The sequence below is a fragment of the Hylobates moloch genome, unplaced genomic scaffold, assembly GCF_009828535.3.
Source record: "Hylobates moloch isolate HMO894 unplaced genomic scaffold, HMol_V3 SCAFFOLD_20, whole genome shotgun sequence".
In the NCBI taxonomy this organism is placed as follows: domain Eukaryota; kingdom Metazoa; phylum Chordata; class Mammalia; order Primates; family Hylobatidae; genus Hylobates; species Hylobates moloch.
The window spans coordinates 32161180-32185610 of NW_026652295.1; the positions used below are offsets into that span (position 1 = coordinate 32161180).

At 51.6% G+C, this 24431-nt stretch overlaps 1 protein-coding gene and 1 long non-coding RNA gene across 3 annotated transcripts in view; one reads left to right on the forward strand and one right to left on the reverse strand.

The window, feature by feature from the left end:
• ITPR3 (inositol 1,4,5-trisphosphate receptor type 3) overlaps nucleotides 1-24431 on the forward strand; it is a 74785-nt gene that overhangs the window by 8845 nt on the left and 41509 nt on the right. For both annotated transcript variants that reach the window (XM_032140331.2, XM_058432311.1), the window contains exon 2: nucleotides 10226-10296. In XM_032140331.2, coding sequence (XP_031996222.1) covers nucleotides 10226-10296 — 71 coding nt within the window. The remainder of the gene's footprint in view (nucleotides 1-10225; nucleotides 10297-24431) is intronic.
• On the reverse strand, nucleotides 1060-3578 carry LOC116459673 (uncharacterized). Its single transcript, XR_004245645.1, has 2 exons — nucleotides 3199-3578; nucleotides 1060-2832 (listed from the first exon to the last, which is right to left on the reverse strand). It is a non-coding gene; the product is annotated as an uncharacterized LOC116459673 (long non-coding RNA).

The window sequence follows — 24431 nt, forward strand, 5'->3', positions numbered from 1 at the left end:
CCTTTTCCACCATGAACACTGAGTTTCTGGCAAGGCGGGGTTGTGGTGTAGGCTGCTTCACTTTCTGGATTGATTTGTCAGGGCTGCCTTTGTTGCTTTGTTTCCCAGAGAGCTCTGCGGAGGTTTGGAGCCAGGGCGAGCTGGCCTGAGGGTCTGCCCTGCCGAGGGTCCTACAGCCTCAGTTACTCTGTCAAGTGAGAAAGACTGAGAGAGTCCAGTTCTGGGTTACGGAGAGTGGGAGACAAGCCTGGGGCTGGCAGGCCAAATATATGAGGCAAGGGCTGGCTGGCGGCCCATGGTTGCACCTTTTCTGCCTCTCTTCCCAGCTTTCCCTTTGGTCTCCTGCTCCCTGTCTTTCTTCTCCTTGGCCTTACAGATATGTCCTTGGCCTTACAGATATGCACCCAGCACCGCTGTAGAGACCCTAGGACTTGTCAGAGAGCCCGCCTGACCCTGACAGCCAGAAACCCAGGCCTGTGGCAGAGGCAGGGTGGCACACTGGCCCCGACCTTTATTTCTACTGGACCAAGTTTAGTTGTTCTTGCTATCTCCGTTCTTCCTGGAGAGACTATTTGGGTTCTCTGCGTGTGCGGCTTATTGTCCGTTCTAGACTTTAAGCTCTCTGAAGGCTTTAGCTGTACTTGTTTTAAAATTCCATATATTCCATATACTGCCTGGCCCCTTGGTTGGCACAGGGTGGATTCTTGGTAAAGATATGTAGAGGTAAAGGAAATTGTTGCTTTTGCAGGGATGCAGGAGTTAATTTCTTTTCTCTGATGAGCCAGGAGCCCAACCAGTGAATCTGGGTTCCTCTCTTAACATTCCGCCTAGTAGGTGTGACTTTGGCTGTCTGGAGAAAGAGCCCCCCAGGCTTCCTACCCACCACCAGCCCATCCCAGTGTTCTGACAGTGCCTGCTGTTGGAGTGGCCTCCTTGGGGCTGGCCTGCATCTGTGGAGTGGTGGCCAGTTGTAGGGTCTAGCCCTACGGGGCTTAGTGGGTGTTCTCCCCATGTGCGGAGATGAGAGATTGTAATAAATAAAAGCACAAGACAAAGAGATAAAGAGAAAACAGCTAGGCCGGGGGGACCACTACCATCAAGACGCGGAGACCAGTAGTGGCCCCGAATGGCTGGGCTCGCTGATGTTTATTGCATATAAGACAAGGGGGCAGGGTAAGGAGGGTGAATCTTCTAAGTGATTGACAAGGTGAAGCAAGTCATGTGATTACAGGATAGGAGGCCCTTCCCTCTTAGGTAGCCGAAGCAGAGAGGGAAGGCAGCATACGTCAGCGTTTTCTTCTCTGCACTTGTAAGAAAGATCAAAGATTTTAAGACTTTCACTATTTCTTCTACTGCTATCTACTGCGATCTTCAAAGAGGAACCAGGAGTATGGGAGGAGCATGAAAGTGGACAAGGAGTGGGACCATTGAAGCACAGCACCACAGGGAGGGGTTTAAGCCTCCGGATGACTGCAGGCAGGCCTGGATAATATCCAGCCTTCCACAAGAAGCTGGTGGAGCAGAGTGTTCCCTGACTCCTCCAAGGAAAGGAGACTCCCTTTCGCGGTCTGCTAACTAACGGTTGCCTTCCCAGACACTGGCGTTACCACTTGACCAAGGAGCCCTCAAGCGGCCCTTATGCGGGTGTGACAGAAGGCTCACCTCTTGCCTTCCAGGTCACTTCTCACAATGTCCCTTCAGCACCTGACCCTATACCCACCGGTTATTCCTAGGTTATATTAGTAATGCAACAAAGAGTAATATTAAAAGCTAAAGATGAATAGTGATTGCTAATTGTCCATGATCATCTCTATATCTAGTTTGTATTATGACTATTCTTATTCTATTTTCTTTATTATACTGAAATAGTTTGTGCCTTCAGTCTCTTGCCTCGGCACCTGGGTAATCCTCCGCCCACAGCCAGTGTCTGGGGCTGGGAGCCAGCAGACCTGGGATCTGGAACTTGCTGTTCCATTAACTTGTGTGACCTGGGCTGGTCAGTTTCCCCTCCATGCCCCAGGGACAGTTTTCTCATCCACAGCTGAATGGGGACCGGGGGTTGTTCAGGGTCCTTCGGGGATTTCCCCAGTCTGTCATTCCCCCAGTCTGTCATTCCCCCTCCCATGGTGCTCTGATGGTGGCCAAGCTGGTAGGTGCAGGTTTTGAGTCAGGCTTCTTGATAGTCACCTGCCCCACTTCTATCTAGCTCCCTTCCTCCTCCTTATCTAATCTTTCCAGACAGCACTGACCCACCCTGCTACCTTTCCCATGGCGCCCACCTGGATCTCAAAGTCCACGCAGGGTGGAATGGGGTAGAATGGGATGCAGCTGTCTTCCTCTCCTACCTCAGATCAAGGTCTTGGGGTGTAGACCCCATGGGCATTTCAGGGACTGTGCCCTCCTGCAACCCTAGAACAAGCTGTCAACCAGCTCCTCTCCAGAGGGCCCAGAACAGCCCTGCCTGCCCACAGGCCTCCAGCCAGGACCCTTTCCCTGTAGCCCCATCCTCCTGCTCCCTCTGCTGTTCAGACTGGTCTTGTGCCTCCCAGTGGATGGAAGGCGCACTGCAGGGACTGTCGTCTGGGCTCCTGAGCCTCTGCCGGGCTGGTCCTGAATGGAGGGGAGAAGGAGACACACAGATGTAGACAGGACTCCTGTCCTCGGCACTCAGCGTGGTCGCAGGAAATCCCGGAAGGTGGGCACCACACCCAGCACATAGTAGGCTCGTAATGAGGTCTGTTGAGTAGATGGAGACCTGGGTTGTGTCTGTGCCATTCTCTGACCAGCTGTGTGGCTCAGGGGTTCCATCCACTCTGTGGGCCTCACACTGTACTGTGTGGTACCATTGTGTGGTAAGAACACAATGAGATACTGGATGTAAAAACGATTGATAAACCATAGAGTCGCGCGATGGAGGGGCAGTTTTTCTGTGATCTTGGCTGGGGTACCACCGGCCTCTACGTGAGGGGCGATGCCGGTGGTGGGCGTAGAGGGGCGTGGGCATGGAACCACGCGGGAGCCTCAGCTTGGTCTTGAGATGACAGGAGTGGGATGGGGCGTCATCCTAGTAGAGGCTGGACAGTGAGAGATCAGTGGGCTGGTAAAGGGTGGGAACAGGCCTTTTCCGGGGCCCGTGGGTGGAGGGACCTTGTTGGGAGGCGTTGGGGAGAGGGGGGTGAAGCGAAGCGGCCACTTAACCCCTGTAGAGCGCGGCTTGGTTTCAGCGCCAGGTGCGCACTCAGCAGGGCACCTGTGGTCCGGCTAGTTTGATAAACACAGGTGCCCGCCATGAGGAAGAGTCGGGGTGGGGCGCTAAGGCCAGGGACGTCGGCGCCAGCAGGTGGGGAGGGTCCCCCGGGGCCGCCCTCCGCGGGCAGATGAGCGGGGGAAAGCAGGAAAGCGCGGGCGCAGCGGCACATCACCCGCCCCGCCTCCAGGCGCGTCTGGCGGAGGCGCGGCGTCCTGGCAGCGGCCGGCAGTCGGAGGCAGGCCGGGGCGAGGCCGCGTTGGCCCTCCCTTGGCGGCGGCGGCGCGTCGGGGTAGACGGCTGCACGTGGGGCGGCGAGTTTCGCTTCGCCGCGGGGGCGGGGGCGGGGCCGGGGCCGGACGCCCGGAGCTCGCGGGCCGGGCCAGGCTGGGGGCGGGGCGGGGCCGGGGCGGGGCCAGGGCGGCCAGACCGAAGCTCTCCCGAGCCGCGCGGACCCAGAACCGCTCCCACCACGCAGCGATGGGGAGGTCTCGGCCTCGCCTGGTGAAGCTGCCTCTCCATCCAAACTTACCTAACTTGTGTCCCGGCCCTCGGGCCTCCCTCTGGCCCCAGGTCTCCCGACAGCCCATCTGATAAGAGCGTTCTTGCATATCTGTTAATGACTTCACGCGACGCTCCCTCCCGTCCCCTCCTGCTCCCCTGTCGCCGGAGATCACCTTCTTGGGATCCCTTAGGCCTAATGAGTATGCACAAAGACACGGGTGAGGGGAGCTTGGGGGCACGGCGGGACCCTGCAAACATCTGCCCAGGGCCACCTTCTTTATCTACACACACCAGGTGGGGGCTGCGCTCAACACTAGCTGGAGAATAAAACAAGGAAGGCAAGGTGGCAAGGTGCCACCCCTTGGAGGTTCTTGGGGGACACATAATGGAGCCTAGCATTCCCAGATGATGCCTGTTTTGCTGGTCCTGGCGGACCCAGGAGAAAATGCCCAAGGTCCCATCTCCTGCCTCCCAAGTCCTCACTCCTGACCGACCCTCCCTGCTTTCCGTAGCCCTGCCCAGGGCTTGCTTCTCTGCTCCAGTCCCTTCCACAGACCATTGTCATCTGCTCAGCTGCACATCTGGGATGTTTTCCTTCCCAACCTTGTTTGAATTCCCCTCCGGAGTCCGTGCTCCCCTTCTGACCCGTCGCTCCCTTCTCTAAGTAGCTTCTGTTTGCACTCCTTGCTTCCTTGTGGACTGCTGGGCACTGGCATGGGGAAGGGCTGAGCTGGAGAGGCGGGGCTTCAGAAGTTGTGCCAGTGTGGGCTCGGGCAAATGGACATCCACCTAATGACCAGGTGGGCTTGTCCAGAGGGGTGAGGAAAAACACTTTGGCCCCCAAATTTGCATGTCTTTCCTGCATGTGTGACCCAGACAAGGAGTTCCCAGGAGAGACGTGGAGGGATCAGGGATGAGGATGAGTTTTTTCCTCAGACAGGGACCCTCTGAGGAGGGGGACTCTGCGGCCTCTTCCTCTTTCCGCCGCTACAAGGCCCTGTGTGCTGGTCAAGATGGGGGCTGTGGGGACTGCCGCCAGCCTCTCTTCAGCTGCACAACTTCCATGCTGCCCTGCTGCTCCATCACCCCTGGTCAATGCTTGCTTTCTCTCACCATCAAAATTCATCCATCCTGTGTCCCCTCACTTCAGGGTTTTGCTAAGAGACAACCAGCTAATCTGATTCACTAATATCTTACAGGAAATTCTATGAATTATTCAAGGCTCTGAGCAGCTCCTGCTTCTCCCACACCTTCTCTGATTGGCCAAGCAGTGACATCTCCCTTCCCTGAATTTGTACGAAACCCACGGCTGGTACCACCAGTCGGCTCTGACACATATTCTTTATATTATTTATCTTCTGAGTATGTGATTTGTCTTCCCAATGAGATTTTAAACTCCCTGAGGCAGGGACCTTGTCTTTTGCTTCTTGTGTACTTTACTGCACAGCTAGTAAAACGAATTAGTTAACTCAGTATGTATTTTGTGTGTCCCCTCTCTGCACCAGGCAGTGGTTTGGGTGCTGAGGATACGGCAGGGAGCAAAACAGACACGTCTGTGCCCTCACGGCACTTAACATTCCATGGGGTCAGGGTAAGGGATAGTAAACAAAATAAGTAAACTAGCTAGCCAACCAGGTGATGCTAAAGGCTGTGGATAACAATTACACAGGGAGGGGCATACTGAGTGTGGCAGGAAGCAGTTTGCAATTTTTAATAAAAATGGGAGAGAGGGTCTCCATGGGAACAGGCTTGTTTGAGCCCAGATCTGAAGGAGGTGAGGATCCTGGAGGTAGAGGGTTCTGGGCAGAGGAAAGAGCCAGTGCCCACTCCCCTGGGGGCTTTGAGGAGCCTGGAGGGGGCTCCAGGGCTGGAGCAGAGGGGTGAAGGGAAGGAGTTTGGGGAGGAGATGCGATCAGAGAGGTGAGGGGGTGGACCATGAGGGTCTTTCAGGCCATGTAAGTTCTTTGGTTTTATTCTGAGATGGGTGGTTCTGGCGGGTTCTGAGTGGAGTGCGGGCCTGATTTGACTTACCTTTTAAAGGGATCCCCTGGCCGGGCACGGTGGCTCACGCCTGGAATCCCAGCACTTTGGGAGGCCGATACAGGTGGATCACCTGAGGTCAGGAGTTCGAGACCAGCCTGGCCAACATGGTGAAACCCTGTCTCTACCAAAAAAAAAAAAAAATTAGCTGGTCATGGTGGCAGGCACCTGTAATCCCAGCTACTTGGGAGGCTGAGGCAGGAGAATTGCTTGAACCTTGGAGGCGGAGGTTGCAGTGAGCCAAGATCATGCCACTGCACTCCAGCCTGGGTGACAGAGTAAGACTCCATCTCAAAAAAATAAAACATTAAAGGGATCCCTCTGCTTCTGTGTGGGAAACAGGCTGAAGGGAGTGAAGGGGGAACCCAGGAGACCAATGAGGAGATAGTTACTGAAATCCAGGTGAGAGCTGGTGGGAGCCTGGACAATGTGGTGGTGAAAGTGATAAGAGAGGTCCAATTCTGTACCTGATTGTGTATTTTGAAGATGCAGCCCACAGGATTTCCTGACAGGTTGTGTGAGGTGTAAGTGGAAGGGAGGAGCCAAGGTTAGGTCCGAGGTTTTTGGACCAAGCAGTTGGAAGGATGGAGCAGCCATCGACTGAGATGGGGAGGACTCCCGGAGGAGCATGTTCCGGTGGGAGGCCAGGAGCTCAGCTTGCACAGGCTGAGTCTGCAATGCCTGTGGACACCCAAGTAGAGATGCCGAGCAGGCAGTTAGATCTCCGGGGCTGGAGTTCGTGGGAGGTGAATGTGGGAGTTCTCAGTGAATGTATTGGAGGTGCTTTTAAGTCATGAGTGTGGTCAAGATGCCCAACGACGTGAGTGCAGATGGAGAAGGGAAGAGGGCCAGGGACTAAGCAGGTGCGGGAGGCGGGGAGAGGAAAGGAGACAGAGGACCCTCTGCCCTCCCTGTCATTCTGCAGTCCTGCACAGCGCCTGCTCTGACGCTGGGCTGCCTGGCTTCAAAGCCTGGCTCTGCAGATTGTTTAACATCTCCATACCCTGGTTTCTCTGCCTGCAAAATGGAAATAACAAAGTAGAATTAGAAACTTAAATAACAGTATATGAAAACATGAGGCAGTTCTCCAGTACTCTGGGGACACCACCTGGATGTCCTGCAGTTCAATTCAATTCTGATACTGTCTGCCTAGAGTCAGTGTCAGATCCCACAGGTGGAAAGCTCAGTCCCCCAAGACTAATGTCACCTCAGACACCAGTCGCAAGTCTGGGCCTCTGGTGCTTCTGACCAAACAGCCATAAATCAGGGGTTCCCACAACCCCCTCTTTATGTTTAATAATTTGCTAGAATGGCTCACAGAACTAACTCAGAAAAACAGCCAGATGGAAGACATTAATATGGAGCAGGAGATACAGAGCTTCCAGGCCCTCTCCAGGGGTGACCCTCTCCCAGTACTTGCATGTGTTCACCAGCCCAGCTCTCTGAACCTGGTTTTTTGTTTGTTCGTTTTTTTAACGGAGTCCTGATCTGTTGCCCAGGCTGGAGTGCAATGGCTTGATCTCAGCTCACTGCAACTTCTGCCTCCCGGGTTCAAGCGATTCTCCTGCCTCAGCCTCCTGAGTAGCTGGGGTTAGAGGCGTGTGCCACAACACCCAGCTAATTTTTTTTTTTTTTAGATGGAGTTTTGCTCTGTTGCCCAGGCTGGAGTGCAGTGGCTCGATCTTGGCTCACTGCAACCTCTGCCTCCCGGGTTCAAGCGATTCTCTTGCCTCAGCCTCCGGAGTAGCTGGGGTTACAGGTGTGTGTGTGCCACCACATCCGGCTAATTTTTTTTTTGGTAGAGACGGGGGTTTCGCCATGTTGGCCAGGTTGGTCTCGAACTCCTGACCTCAGGCGATTAGCCTGCCTCGGCCTCCCAAAGTGCTAGGATTACAGGCGTGAGCCACTGGCGCCTGGCCCCTTTTGGGTTTTTACAGAGGCTGCCTTACATAGGCATGTTTTTTATTTTGTTTTGTTTTGTTTTGTTTTGTTTTTGTTGAGACGAAGTCTTGCTCTTTCGCCCAGGCTGAAGTACAGTGGTGTGATCTCGGCTCACCGCAACCTCTGCCTCCTGGGTTCAAGCGATTCTCCTGCCTCAGCCTCCTGTGTAGCTGGGATTACAGGTGCATGCCACCACACCCAGCTAATTTTTGTATTTTTAGTAGAGATGTGGTTTCACCATGTTGGTCAGGCTGGTCTCGAACTCCTGACTTCATGATCCACCCGCCTCGGCCTCCCAAAGTGCTGGGATTACAGGCGTGAGCCACTGCGCCCGGCCACATAGGCATGATGGATTAAACCATTGGCCATTGGTGGTTTAATCTAACCTTCAGCGGCTCTCTCCTTCCAGGAGGAGGTTGTGACAGGGGTGGTGCTGAAAATGGGAACCCTCAAATTATACGGCTATTCCCCTGGCAGCCCCATCCTCGGGCTTTCCAGAAGTCACCTCATTAACATAAAACCAGGTATGGTTGAAAGAGGCTTGGAATGAACAAAATTCACGCCATTTCATCTTTATTGCTTCCGATCTATTTCAGGAACTGGATACAAAAATCTAAACATTGTAACTCTTCTTGCCTTTATCACTTAGGAAGTTACAAGGGCTTTAAGAGCTCTGGCCAGGAGCCGGGATGAAGACCAAATATGTATTTCTTATTATATCATAACACTTTGCATTGTGCAAGGTGTTAATCATTCCAAAGAAAACACACAGGGGCTCCGTTCTCAAGGAACTCACAGTGTAGACACAGCAAGTCAAGAAGTAGGGAGAGACACTGCCAGGACCAGGTGCCAGAACACGAAGGAGGGAGGCCCACAGGGGCTGGCCAAGGAAGGCTTTTCAGAGTAGGACAGCAGAGCTGAGGGTGGAAGGATGGTGTTTTGCTAGGCCTGTGGCTTCATGGGGCCAGGGTGGAGTGAGTATTAAGGCACTGCAGGCTGCCAGGACTGCCTCTGGAGAGATGAGAGCTCCAGGGACCTTGGGATCAACTGGAGGTTTAGTAGAGTTGGGGCAAGGAAATAGTGAGGCTAGCTAAGGAGTAGGTAGAGGTCAGATCACAAAAGACCTTGTTAGACTGGGCGTGGTGACTCACACCTGTAATCCCAGCACTTTGGGAGGCTGAGGCAGGTGGATCACGAGGTCAGGAGTTTGAGACCAGCCTGGCCAAGATGGTGAAACCCCGTCTTTACTAAAAATACAAAAATTAGCCAGGCCTGGTGGCGGGTGCCTGTAATCCAAGCTACTCAGGAGGCTGAGGCAGGAGAATTGCTTGAACCCGGGGGGCAGAGGTTGCAGTGAGCCGAGATTACGCCACTGCACTCCAGCCTGGTCGACAGAGTGAGACTCTGTCTCGAGAAAAAAACAGAAAAGACCTTGTTAACCAACCCAGGGAGAGGAGGTACAGAAGGAGCATGGGCTTTGAAATCAGCTCTGTGGGTTTAGGCAAGTTATTTAATATTCAGATTCAGTGTTCTCCTCAGTAAAATGGCACTAAAAACAAGCCCCTTGCTGGGAAGTTGGTGAGAATTCAGAGGTAACAGGCATGGGGGTGTTGAGACAGAGTTGGCCTTTGACATGGTGGGTGATCAGCATCACTTTATCTTAGAGGCTGGAGTGGCATTGACAAATTTTAAATGCAGGAAGCGTGGCTGGATGGGTGGATGGATGGGTGCATGGGTGGGTGGATGAATAGATGGATGATGAGGGGCTGGGTAGATGGATGGGTGGAGGGATGAGTGGATGGGTGGATAGATGGATGGGTAAATGAATGCCCTCAAGAGATGCAAGATTAACACCAGCATGGCTGTAAGAGGGAAATTGTCCTAGAGTGAACCAAAGAGGAGAATATGAAATGAGGCCTGACTGAGGCTGGGAAGGCGTAAGACTCATCATCCTTCCTTGGAGACCTAAAGACTCATGCCGCTAGTTTGGTGTCTCCTGTGCATCTCTCATCTGTCTGTCTCTGGTCTCTCTCTGCTTCTGTTTCTTATGCTTTTTGTCTTTCTGACTCTCTTTGTCTCCCTCCCTTCCACTCCTCTATGCTTTTGTTTTTCTCCTCCTCTCCTGCCCCCTTCACCCACTGCCCGTCCCATCAGGGCAGCAGGGTCTCAGGGCTGGAACAGGAGATACACCTGCAGCATGTGACAGGCCCGACTGGTGGTGGAGTCCCCCCAGGACAGCTGCAGCTCCAGTCAGGGGTTGGGGTGGGCTGGCTGTGCTTCTGTGTTCTTCCTGGGGTTCTCCCCACCCCCAAGAGACACCTTGCCTTTCAACGGTGGTGCCAGGAAAGAATGACTTGATGGTGGGGAGCTTGTTAGAGATGGAGGAATTATCTTAGGGGCTCACTGGTGCCCTGGCATCCCCTGCTCTAAGGGAGGGATGCTGTGGGAGACAGGTCTCTTCTCTCCTGCTGACTGAGCTGCCTTGTTCCCCAGGCTGGTGGATGACCGCTGTGTGGTGGAGCCTGCGGCCGGGGACCTGGACAACCCCCCTAAGAAGTTCCGAGGTAAGACCTCCGTTTCCTCTGCCCCCGCCTCTACCAGGCTGCAGGGTCCTGGACCTGCGACGGAATTTATTCAACTGCTTTCAGCCCCAGTGGCTGGATTAGATGTGGTGCTGCCCTGCAGACCTCACTCCGCTGTCGGTGGAATCCCCCTTGGCTTGCACTGCTGCCATCTTGGCACAGACGTGCCATTCCCTTCGTTTTCCGGGGCCACACCCCACTTCTCAGAGGCACACCCACTTCTGGCCAGGGGCCCATTCTCCCCCCAAAATCCCCACAGCCACAGGGCTTTCTTTGTCTGTGTGACTGGATGTTTTCTGAGGGAACGGGTGGAAAAGAGAATTGTCTTAGACTTTAGGAGGCCCTGGTGACAGCCCTTCCCTGTGCCTCAGTTCCTCATCTGCATGGTAAGAGATTTGGACCCCATGGTTTCCAGAACTCTTCTGACCCTGGCTGTGTCCTCAGCCCCCTCCTGTGTGTGAGTCCTGCCCTGCAGGAGGCTCTAATGACAAAGCCCCTTGGTGGGAAGTTGGTGAGAATTCACCTTGAGCAAGTGACTTCATTCACGGGGCCTTGTCCTGAGTGGTCAGTAGGCTCCTCAGGCCGCCCAGCAGGCTGAGGGCCTTTGTGGGGATTAAACAATGTCCTGGCTGTCATTATGCCAAGCCAGGGTGAGGTGCTATTGTTGTGCTTACCTGTGACGGTTGAGACGACTGATAGTCAGACAGACAGGTCCTGGGCGTGTTGGGCAGGGTGGGAGCAGGCAGCAACACGCTGGGCCTGCTGCCACCAAGTCTGCCCGCGTGGCTGCTCCTCTGGGGAAAGCTTAGCTGGGATTGTCCTCGAGGGGGATGCTGGAAGGGGAGCGGGATTTAAGACAATCCGGTGGCATCCTTGGCTGGCTGGCTGCCGGGGGCCTTGCCCATCACTTGGAACCTGCAGGGGGCCCCCTGTCTGCAATTCTGTTCCTGCTTCCATCACGGGGCTCTGAGTGAGGGTTTTGGCTGGTGGAGGTCTTAGGTGGGAACTGCCCTGGCCCTGGACGAACCTCACCACCATAAGGCCCCTTCACCCTACACCGTTGGCCCCTGCTGCCTCTCCACCTCATCCTCTCCCCCTTGCTCCCTCCCACTTCCCTGCGACCACACCAGCCTCCCTGCCATTCCTCATAGTCACCAGCCACACACCCACCTCCACATCTTTGCTGTTCCCTCTGCCCTGAGCGTTCTTTCTCCAAATATCCACGCAGCCCAGATGCTCAGCAGCTTTAGGTCTCACATCTTCAGCGAGGCCTTCCCTGACCACTCAATACAAAATCGCACTGCTGGGCCCGCCTCCCTTCCCTGCTTTCTTTTTCTCTGTAGCGTGAATCTGCTGTGCTCAGTGTATTTTATTTATTTGTGTTTGCCATTTTTCTGCCCCACTAGAATGTCAGTTCTACCATGGGAGGGATTTCTGTGTTTTTGTTGCTGTTGTTTGCTGTTTTACCTGCAGTGTCTGCCACACGGTGGGTCCCCGAGCACATTTGAGTAATCAATGCATGCACAGGGCCCCTCCCCAGCGTCCTCTTGCCCTGCTCCTCACTCAGGCCTGGCTGCTCCATGTCCTGTTGTTGTGACCCACCCAGAATTCCCCCAGTGGAGCCCAGGCTCTGTGGGTTTCATGTGCTCACTTGGAGGCACAGCTCTGACCTCGCCTGTCCCAGTTCCCTGAAGGATGGACGGGTAGAGACAGGAGGCCTGGGCCTCTCCTGGAGTTGGAAATGGGAGGGCGTTGAGGCTGCAGATGGAGGGTGGATTGCCGTCTAGTAGCAGGATTTAGTCTAGTTCTTGGAAAGAACTTAGAGACAGAGAGAAAGAGAGAGAGAGAGGTGAGGGTCCCATGGGTGGGCTCTGCCAGGACTGGAAGGGGAAGCTTTGCATGTGTGTTGAGGTGTGTGTGGGCGGCTGTGTGGTGTGACAGGCTGGTGACAGGGAGGTGGGTGTGACCGAGGAAGACTTGCCCTAGGCTTCTAGTGGACAGTTTGGGGCCAATTTTTGACAACAACAAAGCCACTTAGCAGAACAGATGCACCTTTGACTTCTTGCCCTCCTCTGTCTTCATTGCGCCTTCCCCCTCCCTCCTCCCCCAGGCCCCTCATTGCTTCTTCTCCATTTTCCCAAAGCCTGTGAATGAGGCCCACCCCAGGTTACCTGGGCCACCCTGTGGTCTCATATCCTTGCTGGGTCCATCCAGCAAAGTGATGTGGAAGAGAAAGGTTCAGACTCCATCTCCTTCCCCCTCTTCTGTGCCCCAGTTCCTGGTTCCTTGATGTCTTGGTGAGGTGGGTAGAGGCCCCTCTGGACTCCCTGTGGCCCTGTTGGGACCTGAGCGGAGCCGACCTTCTGGGACAGAGCCAGGCCTCCGTACACCCTGTGGCTGGCGAGTACAAGTTGGGGCATTAGAATGTGGGACGAGAGACATGGACTACAGCCTCTTCAGTTTTGACACTGGAGCCCAGAAAAGAAAAAGATGGGGCTTGGCCTCAAGCCAGGAGTCCTGGCTTTCAGTGTTTCCACTGGCCCTGGAGGGTGGGACCCAGCAAGGGGGTGGGGTTATGGCAGGCATTTTAGAAGTTGGCTGGTGGTCATCAGAAATGGCCTTGTCCTGAAGACTTCCAGAACTTCTGCTCCCCACCATCTTGGGGTGAGCCTGGCCATTGCTGGGACTCCCAGCTCCCTGCCCGGCTCCCTGCCAGCTCCCCTTTCACTTGCTGACCCTGGAGGCTGGACTCGCAAAGCCCCCACCACCCCCACATCAGGAAGGAACCCCTGCATGGCTCCTTGCTTGTGGCTTCAGCTCCAGCCACCTTCGAAGCCACCGTAAGCCCCAACATGTTCAGGGAATTATTTCCAGAGCTGGGCAAGGCCCTGGGAGGCCCAGGCTGCTGATGCCCTGGTATGTGTGCCACCCACGCTAGGCCAGCCCTTGAACTCTGCCTGGCTGTAACGTTTCAGGCTGTGGCTGCCGTGAGTCCCAAGCTGCTGACTGGGCTGAGCCTGGGGCACATTCCCTCTCCTAGCCCTTTTTCCTTCTTTTCCTCCTCCTGTTGGGGCAAGGGACTTGGGTAGCCCTTGTCTCCAAGTCTACCTCAGGGAAGCTCAAAAGCCTGCACCCCCAGCCCCAGTGCCCCCAAGACAAGTGTGTGGGGACAGGTGCCAGGGAGGAGAGTGATGAGGTGACTGCCCTCCGTTTGCGTGACTGGATGCCCCCTTCCCTAGCCTACGCCTCCTCTACCTGTCCATGCTCCAAGGCCGGCTTATTGTTATTGTGATTAAGACATATTTCAAGTCTACACAATAGTAAAGAGAAAATAGGGCCAGGCGCGGTGGCTCACGCCTGTAACTCCAGCACTTGGGAGGCTGAGGCAGGCAGGTCACGAGGTGCAGAGTTCGAGACCAGCCTGGCCAACATGGTGAAACCCTGTCTCTACTAAGAACACAAAAATTAGCCGGGCATGGTGGCATGTGCCTGTAATCCCAGCTACTTGGTAAGCTGAGGCAGAAGAATTGCTTGAACCCAAGAAGCAGAGTTTGCAGTGAGCTGAGATCCTGCCACTGCACTCCAGCCTGGGTGACAGAACAAGACTTTGTCTCAGGGGAAAAAAAAAGAAAGAGAAAAATAACACACACTCCATGCACCCACTGCTGAGCTTTGTCAAATCCATTTTGCTACGTTTATTTCAGATCTTTTTACTTTTTTTTTTTTTTTTTAAGTAGAGATAGGGTTTCACCTTATTGTCCAGGCTGGTCTTGAACTCCTGACCTCAGGCAATCCACCCATCTCGGCCTTCCAAAGTGCTGGGATTACAAGCGTGAGCCACCGCGCCTGGCCCAGATCTTTTTACTTTTAAAGAATTAACGTAGCTGTAGCCGAAGCCCCCTACATCTTCCTCCCTTCCCCTTCCTCTCCTGCCTTCTCCAGAGGTAAACACTTGTCAGAAATTGGTGTGCATCATTCGAGGGCCTGTTTTATTTTTATTTTTTATTCATGCCTAACACAAAGCTTTGACCAGGGGTCTGTTTTAATGCTTTTGCTAATTAATGCATAGGGATGTAACCGTGCACAATATGGGGTTTTTTTTTTGTTTTTTTTTTGAGACAGAGTCTCGCTCTGTCGCCCAGGCTGGAGCACAATGGTGCGATTGCAGCTCACTGCAACCTCTCCCTCCCGGGTTCAAGTGATTCTCCCACCTCAGCTTCCCAAGTAGCTGGGATTACAGGCGCCCGCCACCACGCCCAGCTAATTTTTGTATTTTTAGTAGAGATGGGGTTTCATCGTGTTGGCCAGGCTGGTCTTAAACTCCTGACCTCAGGTGATCCACCCACCTTGGCCTCCCAAAGTATTGGGATTACAGGTGTGAGCCACTGCACCTGGCTGAGTTTTTATATTTTTTAAACCCCATATATTAAAGGTAGCATTCTGGACAAATCCTTTTGCACTTTTTAAATTCTATACTGGTTCCTGGCCAGGCATAGTGGCTCATGCCTATAATCCCAGCACTTTGGGAGGCCAGGCAGGTGGATCACCTGAGGTCAGGAGTTTGAGACTAGCCAGGCCAACAAGGTGAAACCCCCATCTCTACTAAAAATACAAATATTAGCCGGGTGCGGTGGTGGGCACCTGTACTCCCAGCTACTCAGGAGGCTGAGGCAGGAGAATTGCTCGAACCCGGAAGGCGGAGGTTGCAGTGAGCCAAGATCACACCACTGCACTCCAGCCTGGGTGACACAGGGAGACGCTGTCTCAAATAAACAAACAAACAAACAAAAAATTAATAAAATAAAAATAAATTCTGTACTGTTTTCGAGATTTATCTGAGTTGATACACGGCTGTAGTTCATGTGTTTAACTGCAATGTTGCATTCCATTGGGTGATAAACTGAATCCCTTCATTGGCGCTCCTGTTGATGGACTTTCAGCTCATTTCCAGCTTTTGGCAATTGCCTGCGATGCTGCAGTGAGCCTCCTTAGGCTCGTGTGCTCAGGTTCCTCTGGTATGTTCTGAGTGGGGGGATTACTAGGTGAGAGGGATGCACCTCCATGGCATGAGAAGTGACTCTGTGGCAACTGTGGGGGCAGCACCCTTCGCTCTGCCCACATCCTTGCCACACTTGGTCTTGTCCCACTTAAATTTCTTCCAGCCTGCTGGGTGTGAAATGGCATCTTACTGTGGTTTTAATTTACATTTCTGTGACTACTAGTGAGGTTGAGCACCTTTTCGTAAGTTTTTTGGTCACTGAAAATGTACTTTTTTTTTTCTTTTGTTTTTTGAGATGGAGTCTCACTCTGTCACCCAGGCCGGAGTGCAATGGCACAATCTCAGCTCACTGCAACCTCCACCTCCTGGATTCAAGCGATTATCCAGCCTCAGCCTCCTGAGTAGCTGGGATTACAGGCACGTGCCACCACACCCGGCTAATCCTTGTATTTTTAGTAGAGACGGAGTTTCACTATGTTGGTTAGGCTGGCGTCGAACTCCTGACCTTGTGATCCACCCGCCTCAGTCTCCCAAAGTGTTAGGATTACAGGTGTGAGCCACCACACCTGGCTGAAAATGTACTGTTATTCCTTTTTTTCCTTTTTATAAAAGTAAGAGAAATACATGATCTAGGATCCCCCACTCTACCCTGGTCCTCCACTCTACCCTCCTCACTCAACCTCCTTTCCCCTTCTCCAGGGGCAACCATATAAGAAAATCTAACTAGGTAATTTATTCATTCAGTTAAAACATCAAAACATCATACAAACACACACTGAGAGTCTGCTCCCACCCTCTTCCCACCCCCCACCCCCTCCACCACTGCCTCTTTAGGTCATCACTGTCTTTAATTGCTTATGTCTCTTCCAGTGTTCCATTCTGCAAATACAAACATATATCCAGATTTTCCCTTTTCTTACAGAAAGATAGCATTCTATATACACTATTCTGTTTTTTGCTGGTTTTGCTTTTTAATCTTGCTGTAGACAGACCCTTCTGGAGATCTTTCTCTCTTAATATATAGAAGCTCAAACTTCCTTTCTCTCTCTTTCATTAATTATATTCACTTTAGCCAGGCATGGTGGCTCATGCCTGTAATCCCAGCAGTTTGGGACACCCAGGTAGGTGGATCGCTTGAGCCTAGGAGTTTGAGACTAGCCTGGGCAACGTGGCGAAACCCCGTCTCTACAAAAATACAAAAATTAGCTGGATGTGGTGGCACACCCCTGTAGTCTCAGCTACACAAGAGACTGAGGTGGGAGGATCCCATGAGGCCAGGAGGTCAAGTCTGCAGTGAGCCGTGATTGCGTCACTGCTTTCCAACCTGGGCGACATCGTGAGATCCTGTCTCAAAAAAAAAGATGAAAAAAAAGTATATTCATTTTAGTTGCATATCCTGGACAACCATGAGAAAATAGTCTCCTACAAATAACATAGTAATTTGTCTTAAACATTTAAAAAGTTTATTTATTTGTTTATTAAGACAGGGTCTTGCTTTGTTGCCCAGGTCAGAGTGCAGTGACACCATGGCTCACTGCAACCCTGACCTCCTGGACTGAAGCAATCGTGCCTCACCTTCCAGAGCAGCTGGGACTACAGGTGCGTGCCACCATGCTTGGCTAATTTATGTATTTTTTGTAGAGACAGGGTTTCACTGTGTTGCCTAGGCTGGAAAATAAGCGAACTCCTGGACTCAAGCAATCTGCCCACCTCAACCTCCCAAAATATTGGGATTACAGGTGTGAGCCACTGTGCCTGGCAAAAGTCACTTATTTTTAATTGTGGTAAGATTCATACAACAAGGAGTTTATCATCTTAACCATCGTTAAAAGTACAGTTGAGCAGCATTCCGTACATTTTCATTGCTGTGCAACCATTACCACTATCCATCCACAGAACTTTTTTCATCTTGCAAAACTGAAACTCAATACCCATTAAACAATAACTCCCCATTTCCTCCTCCCGCCAGCCCCTGCAAATACCATTCTACTTTCTGTTTCTATGAATTTGATTACTCTTGGTACCTTATATAAGTGGAATCATACAGTGTTTGCCCTTTTGTGACTGGCTTATTTCATTTAGCATAATGTCCTCAGGGTTCATCCATGTTGCAGCATCTGTCAGAATTTCTCTCTTTCTTATGGCTACATAGCATTGCACACATAGAGTTATGTGGCTCTGTTGTAATTTGTTTCAGCAGTCCCCCGATGGACTCTTGGGCTGTTTCAAGTCTTTTATTATTCCTGTTGGTGCTGCAGCAAAGACCCTCTTCTGTGGTCGTTTTATGTAAGCGCAGGTGCGCTCTGAGAATGCAGGCCCAGCACTGAGGTTGCTGAGGCAGAGGGTGGGAGCTCTGTGATTGCCACTTGCCCCCCACTGCCATTGTATCATTTTGCACCCTCACCAGCAATGTAATAAGAGAAAGCAACCCCTTTTAACTCTTTTCATGGTTTCTTCTGCTAGCTACCCCCATGTCTCCAAATGTTATGATTATTCTATTTCTTTCCTTTTTTTTTTTTTTTTTTTGAGACAGGGTCTTTCTCTGTCATCCAGGCTGGAGTGCAGTGGCACAATCATGGCTCGCTGCAGCCTTGACCTCCCAGGCTCAAGCCATCCTCCCACCTCAGCCTCCTGAGCAGCTGGGATTACAGGTGTGCGTCACCACGCCTGGCTACTTTTTTAATTTTTTGTAGAGACAAGGTCTCACCGTGTTGCCCAGGCTCATCTCAAATTCCCGGGCTCAAGCAATCCTCTTGCCTTGGTCTCCCAGAGTGTTAGGATTACAGGCATGAGCCACAGTGCCTGGCCACTACTGCTTGATTTACCAATTTTAGAGTATCTGTTGGTGCCCTTCTAAGATAGATGATAATTTAGCTTTCATGGCCTGCTCTTCCACTGCCCCCCTCATCCTCCCAACAGCATCCTGTGGCCTGTAGAATCTCTAGGGTCACCTTTATAAACCTGAGAGTCTCAGTTACCCTTTTTTTTTTCTTCCTCATTCTGTCAATTCCTCCAAGCACTCTGTCCATGTCTCCCTCCCACTACTGCCATGTGTATTTTTTTTCTTTTCTGAGACAGGGTCTGGAGTGCAGTGGCACAATCATGGCTCACTCCAGCCTGGACCTCCAGGGCTCAAGTGATCCTCCTGCCTCAAGCCTCCCAAGTAGCTGGGATCACAGGTGCGTGTCAACAGACCCGGCTAGTTTTTAAAAATTTTTGTAGAAATTGGGGGTCTCACCAAGTTGCCCAGGCTGGTCTTGAACTCCTAGGCTCAGTGATCGTCTTGCCTTGGACTTCCAAACTACTGGGATTACAGGTGTGAGCCACCACGCCCAGGCTGCCACGTGTATTTTTTTTTTTTTTCCAAGGCGGAGTCTCGCTCTGTCTCCCAAGCTGGAGTGCAGTGGCGCAATTTCGGCTCACTGCAACCTCCACCTACCAGGCAGGTTCAAGCAATTCTCTACCTCAGCCTCCTGAGTAGCTGAGATTATACGCTTGCGCCACCATGCCCGGCCAATTTTTTTGTATTTTTAGTAGAGACGGGGGTTTCACCATCTTGGCCAGGCTGGTCTTGAACTCCTGACCTCGTGATCCACCCGCCTTGGCCTCCCAAAGTGCTGAGATTACAGGTGTGAGCCACTGCGCCCGGCCTATGCCACATGTATTTTTATTTTTATTTTTATTTTGTTTTTGTTTTGAGATGGAGTTTCACTCTTGTTGCCCAGGCTGGAATGCAATGGTGCGATCTCGGCTCACTGCAACCTCTGCCTCCCGGGTTCAAGCGATTCTCCTGTCTCAGCCTCCCAAGTAGCTGGGCTTACAGGTGCCTGCCACCACGGCCAGCTAATTTTGTATTTTTGGTAGAGATAGGGTTTCTCCATGTTGGTCAGGCTGGTCTCAAACTCTTGACCTCAGGTGATCTGCCTGCCTCGGCCTCCCAAAGTGCTGGGATTATAGGCGTGAGCCACCGTGCCCGGCCTATTTTTATTTTTAAGTCATCAAGACTGAATGACCTTTCCATTGTCTTCCGTAACCACAATGACATCTTGGGTGTTTTGTTCTATAGGTTGAGTCTAAACATTGAAGATGATTGGAAGCAGATGCAGGCATTATTTCTTGCAGAGCTTGTACATTACTGCAACTGTATAACTTGCTTTGCTCTCTGTCCTTGACTTGGTCCTCTACTCTGGTGCTTGGTTGAGCAGCAGAACCATCTGGGGTAGAAAGGGAGTGGAGGAGAGGTGCCTTTAAAAATGCATATTCCTAGACCTCACCCAGACCTGCCAAGATCTGTGGAGGGCCTGGGAGTTTGTGTATTTTAAAGCTATCCCCCTTGCCCTGGAATGATGGTATGCAGTGGCAGTGGGCATTTGGAGTGGTAGGCACCTTAGTCAGTATTGGATGAATGTTGACTGACCTTATTTAATAAATGAATAGCCTCTTGTCTGCAGCCTCATCAGCCCTGTGCCCCGTCATCCACAGGAACACACCCCAGGACACACAATCCTTACTTCAGGAAACCTCCCTGGACCCTCCACCTTTTCTCATGGCCTTTGATGCTGCAACTCCTGTGTGGGCCCAGTCTCCTGGCTACCCATCCACCCTCCTCTCTGCCCTTCAGCCTTGTGGTTTAGTGACAGGGAAAGCTCAGGCCCCTTCTGGGGTTCTGACAGGGCTGCCTTTGGGCAAGGAGCGCAGCGCAGTAGAAGCATGGGATGTGTATGGCGACGGGCCCCAAGTCTACCTACCTGTTTATTTGTTCATTCGGCATCTTCTGGCACGTGTATGTGTGGGCAAGGCTCTGAGGGAGGATCTATGTGAGAGAAAAAGTTGAATCCACAAGTTCCAGGTATTAAGTTTCCAAGAAAGATATGGAGGAGTCAGGAGCAGGGAGGGCTCTTTTTTGTTTTCTGACTTCATTGCTCTCCCGGGGATGCTTCAGGGTAGTGTGTCTCATGCAGGCACAGGTTCTGACCTGCTAGTGGGCTGTGAAGTCACTTGTATTGGCTCAGCCATCATTGACAGAAATGGATAGGATAGAATTGGAATGCATCCACCCTATAGGGCTGTTATGGTTTCATTAATTCTTTAGCTCTGGCTATTGTCTGGTTAAATAAGTCCAGTGAGTTTTAAATTTTGGTTATTGAAGCTTTTTTTATTTCTAGAAGTTCTACTTGGTTCTTTTTTCAGTCTGCTGTGCCATTTTTTTTTATCGTTTTCTGTTCTCTGCAGGGATCTTCAAGCTTTTTTTTTTTATTGATTGAAGCAGAGAAGACATATCTGTTTTACAGGTGATGTCTGCGTCTGAAGTCTCTGCATGTGTCTGTTTTTAGCGTCTATTTTGTGGGCTTGTTCTCCCTCGTGGTGTCTGGTTCCCAAGGATTCCTGCTTTTCTTTGAGCATATACTGGTTATTGCATTTGAAAAATCTGGTTTGAGTCTAGGATGAAGGTACCTTCCTCCAGGAAGGCCCTGCTGTTCCTTCTGCCAGACTCCTGAGGGTCTCGCCAGTTCAAGCCCACTTGAAGCCCAGCTCGTTTGGGGTTACTTGAACCATCTGGGGGATTCCAACTGGTATCTTTAGCTCCTGGCATGAGCTGTTCTACTGTGGGCTCAGCCCTTGTCTGAGACTGTATCCCTTTAGGGTCCTGGTCTCCTGTTGACCCCTCACCTTCTGTGGGCCTGGGCTTGGACCTCTGATCCTTCCATCTGAAGAAGCTGTCAAAATAAAAGTCCATGCTTCCGGGAATCAGGAAGTCGCCTCAAGGCAAAAGTAGCTGGGTGTTTCTATATCTCTTTTGTTTTCCTTTCTATCTTCTCTTTTTGTTGGGTAATTCTTTACCGTCTTGTTGATTCTTTAAGTCTTAGCATAACACACATTTAAAAAATCCCATTGTTTTAGTTGCTTTCTGTCACCATAGATGGTCACCATGGTTCTCAGCCCTGTCGGACCTGGAGCCTGGTACCATGACCAGGGGCAGGGAGTCCTCATGCCGTTTTAAGCAGTGGTGATCTAAGTTTTATTTCTTAGGTGAGTCAAGGTCAGAAAAGCTTGAGACCCCTGCTCTAGGGGCTGTACCTGTCCCTTTCTGCCTTTTCTCCTGTCTGGACTAGGGGTCAAAGAGGCTGGTGGGCCATGTGGAGACCAAGTAGCTGACAATCCCCGGGACCTGTGGCCTCAGACACAGGGCCCTGCACCTCTCAGCCCCTCTGGTCTCAGCTCAGCACCTCCCTTGCCTGGACCCTCTTTCCTGCATGAGCTCCCTGCCCCTGCCAGGAGGAACCTCTGTTCTGTTTCTAGATGTGCCATATCCTCTCCCACCTCCTGTCCTTTCCTCCAGTTGTGTGCCTCATAACCTCTTCCTCCCTCCAAGGCTAAATCAAACCCTACCTCCTTATACAGGAGGAAGTCATTTCTGGGTTGATGTATGCATCCAGCAGATGCTTGCTGAGCCAACAGGTTAGGGGCTGGAGAAACAGTGATGAGCTCAACTAGGCCCTGCCAGCCTGCCCACCCCTGAGTCTGGTGAGGATAGCAAAAAACATAAAGTGGAATTCATAAATAATATAATCTATCCATATCCATATTTTTATTTTTTATTTTTTGGGACGGTGTCTTGCTGTGTCACCCAGGCTGGAGTGCAGTGGTATGATCTCAGCTTACTGCAACCTCCGCCCCCAAAGCCCAGTTCAAGCGATTCTCCTGCCTCAGCCTCCTGAGTAGCTGGGATTACAGGTGCGTGCCACCATGCCCGGCTAGTTTTTGTATTTTTAGTAGAGATGAGGTTTCACCATGTTGGTCAGGCTGGTCTCGAACTCCTAACCTCGTGATCCGCCTGCGTCGGCCTCCCAAAGTGCTGGGATTACAGGTGTGAGCCACTGTGTCTGGCCTATATATCCATATTTATATAATGCAAAATGATGGCAGTCTAGAGCCAGGGTCTGAGTGAGCCTGGAGCCAGGGGGAGGGAATGAGCTAGTTTAATGTCCTAAGTGTGACAAAAAAGAGAAAAGAAAGGAAAGTAATTTTAAAAATATATATATTTTATTTTTTAGACAGGGTCTTGCTCTGTCGCCCAGGCTGGAGTGCAGTGGCATGATCAGGGCTCACTGCAGCCTTGACTTCCAGGTTTCAAGTGATTCTCCTGCCTCAGTCGCCCAAGTAGCTGGGATTACAGGCATGTACCACCATGCCCAGCTAATTTTTTTGAATTTTAGTAGGGACAATGTCTCGCTATGTTGCCAAGGCTGGTCTTGAAATCTTGGCTCAAGCGATCCTCCTGCCTCAACCTCTTGAGCAGCTGGGATTACAGATGCACACCACCATGCCTGGCTAATTTTTTATTTTTTAAAATGATTTTTATTTTTTCCCACCACTTGCTGCCTTTGATAATTTTTTATTAAATTTTTTTTTTTTGTACAGACAGGATTTCGTCATGTTGCCCAGGCCAGTCTCAAACTCCTGGCCTCAAGTGATCCTCCTGCCCCGGCTTCCCATAGTGCTGGAATTACAGGCGTGAGCTGCTGTGCCCAGCCCACTTGCATTTAAATCATGAATGTGGCAGCCACACATGCACCCATTTGGTGTGGCCTTGAGTGATGTATTTTCGGAAACAGCAGAAAACTCCTGGGAAAATTTGAACAACATAAAGGACAGCTTTCCCTCAGTTTATATTGGAGTTGCATTCCTGGAAAATTCAGTGTTTGCTAAATCCATGCAAAAAAAATTCGTGCCTCTGTGTATAGCTCTAGGCCCAGAACACTGCTCGTAGATGTCCACCTATGCGTGTGGGCAGGACATTTGCCATCAGGCATCACCCAGGATAATCTCTGTGGTGTAGGTGTCTAGCATCCCTGTTCTGCTCACTAAGTGCCACTGTGACAATTGGTGGTACAACCCAAATCACTCCTTGCCCACTGAATTTCTGGAACATTCCTTGGTGTGCCCCATTCCCCACCACTCTGTTGGGAACTGCCTGCCTCTAACAAGGCAGTGAGATCCACAAAATGATGTGGGGAAGCCCTGGGAGTGCCAACCCAGCCTGAAGAAGCAGGAGGACCCCAGCTGCCTCCTGAGGGCCGAGCCGAACCCATAAAGATGCACTCTCAGCCGGGCGCGGTGGCTCACGCCTGTAATCCCAGCACTTTTGTAGGCCTAAGTGGGTGGATCACTTGAGGTCAGGAGTTCAAGACCAGCTTGGGCAATATGGCGAAACCCCGTCTCTACTAAAAATACAAAAATTAGCCAGGCATGGTGGCGCATGCCTGTAATCCCAGCTACTTGGGAGGCTGAGACAGGAGAATTGCTTGAGCCTGGGAGGTGGAGGTTGCAGTGAGCCAAGATCGCATCACTGCACTCCAGCCTGAGCTACAGAGTGAGACTGTGTCTCAAAAAAAAAAAAAAAAAAAAAAAGACACACTCTCTCCAACAAACTGAGTGCTCTTTCGGAAGTGATGTCCACTCATGCTGGCAATGCTGAGGGGGGCCAGGTGGGGCAGCCCTTGGTGGCTCCATCTGTTTGTGGAATTGCCATTTTTCCCTTTCCTTTCTAGGAAGTTCTGTCTTCCTTGATCTTTGGTTCACTCGGTTTCTACTCCCGATGGTCCCATGGGGCTTTTGCCTCCTTATGAACTGGACAGAAAATCTAATTTTTCTTTGGTCCCTGGGACTGGATGACCAGCTTTGACCAGAGAAAAGACACAGCTTTCTTAGAGGGAACAGGAAAGGACCTGAAGAAGGGGTTTTGTTTCTGGGACCCTCCAGTGGCTCTCTCCTCTCCAGTCTCCCCGCACAGCTGTCTCCTTTCTGTTCCACACTGCCGGAGCATTGTGCGATCAGGGGCTGACACAGCTGCAGCATGAGAGGGATCTCAGGGCCACTGAGTCCTGCTCCGTGCCCAGGCTGTGGATCCCTCCTGTGATGGGGAGCTCACTGCTTCCCAGCCCAGCCCAGGCTATTGTTACGCAGGCCCAGTCACCCACACCAGCCCCTCACCAGCACCCAGAATCCTCCCTCCCCTCCTACCAAGCTTTCGAACAGGCTTTTCCAACTCCTGCCTCCTTTGGATAAGCAGAAAAATTGGACACCCTTCCTGCAGCTTAGGCTTATGGGAATGACA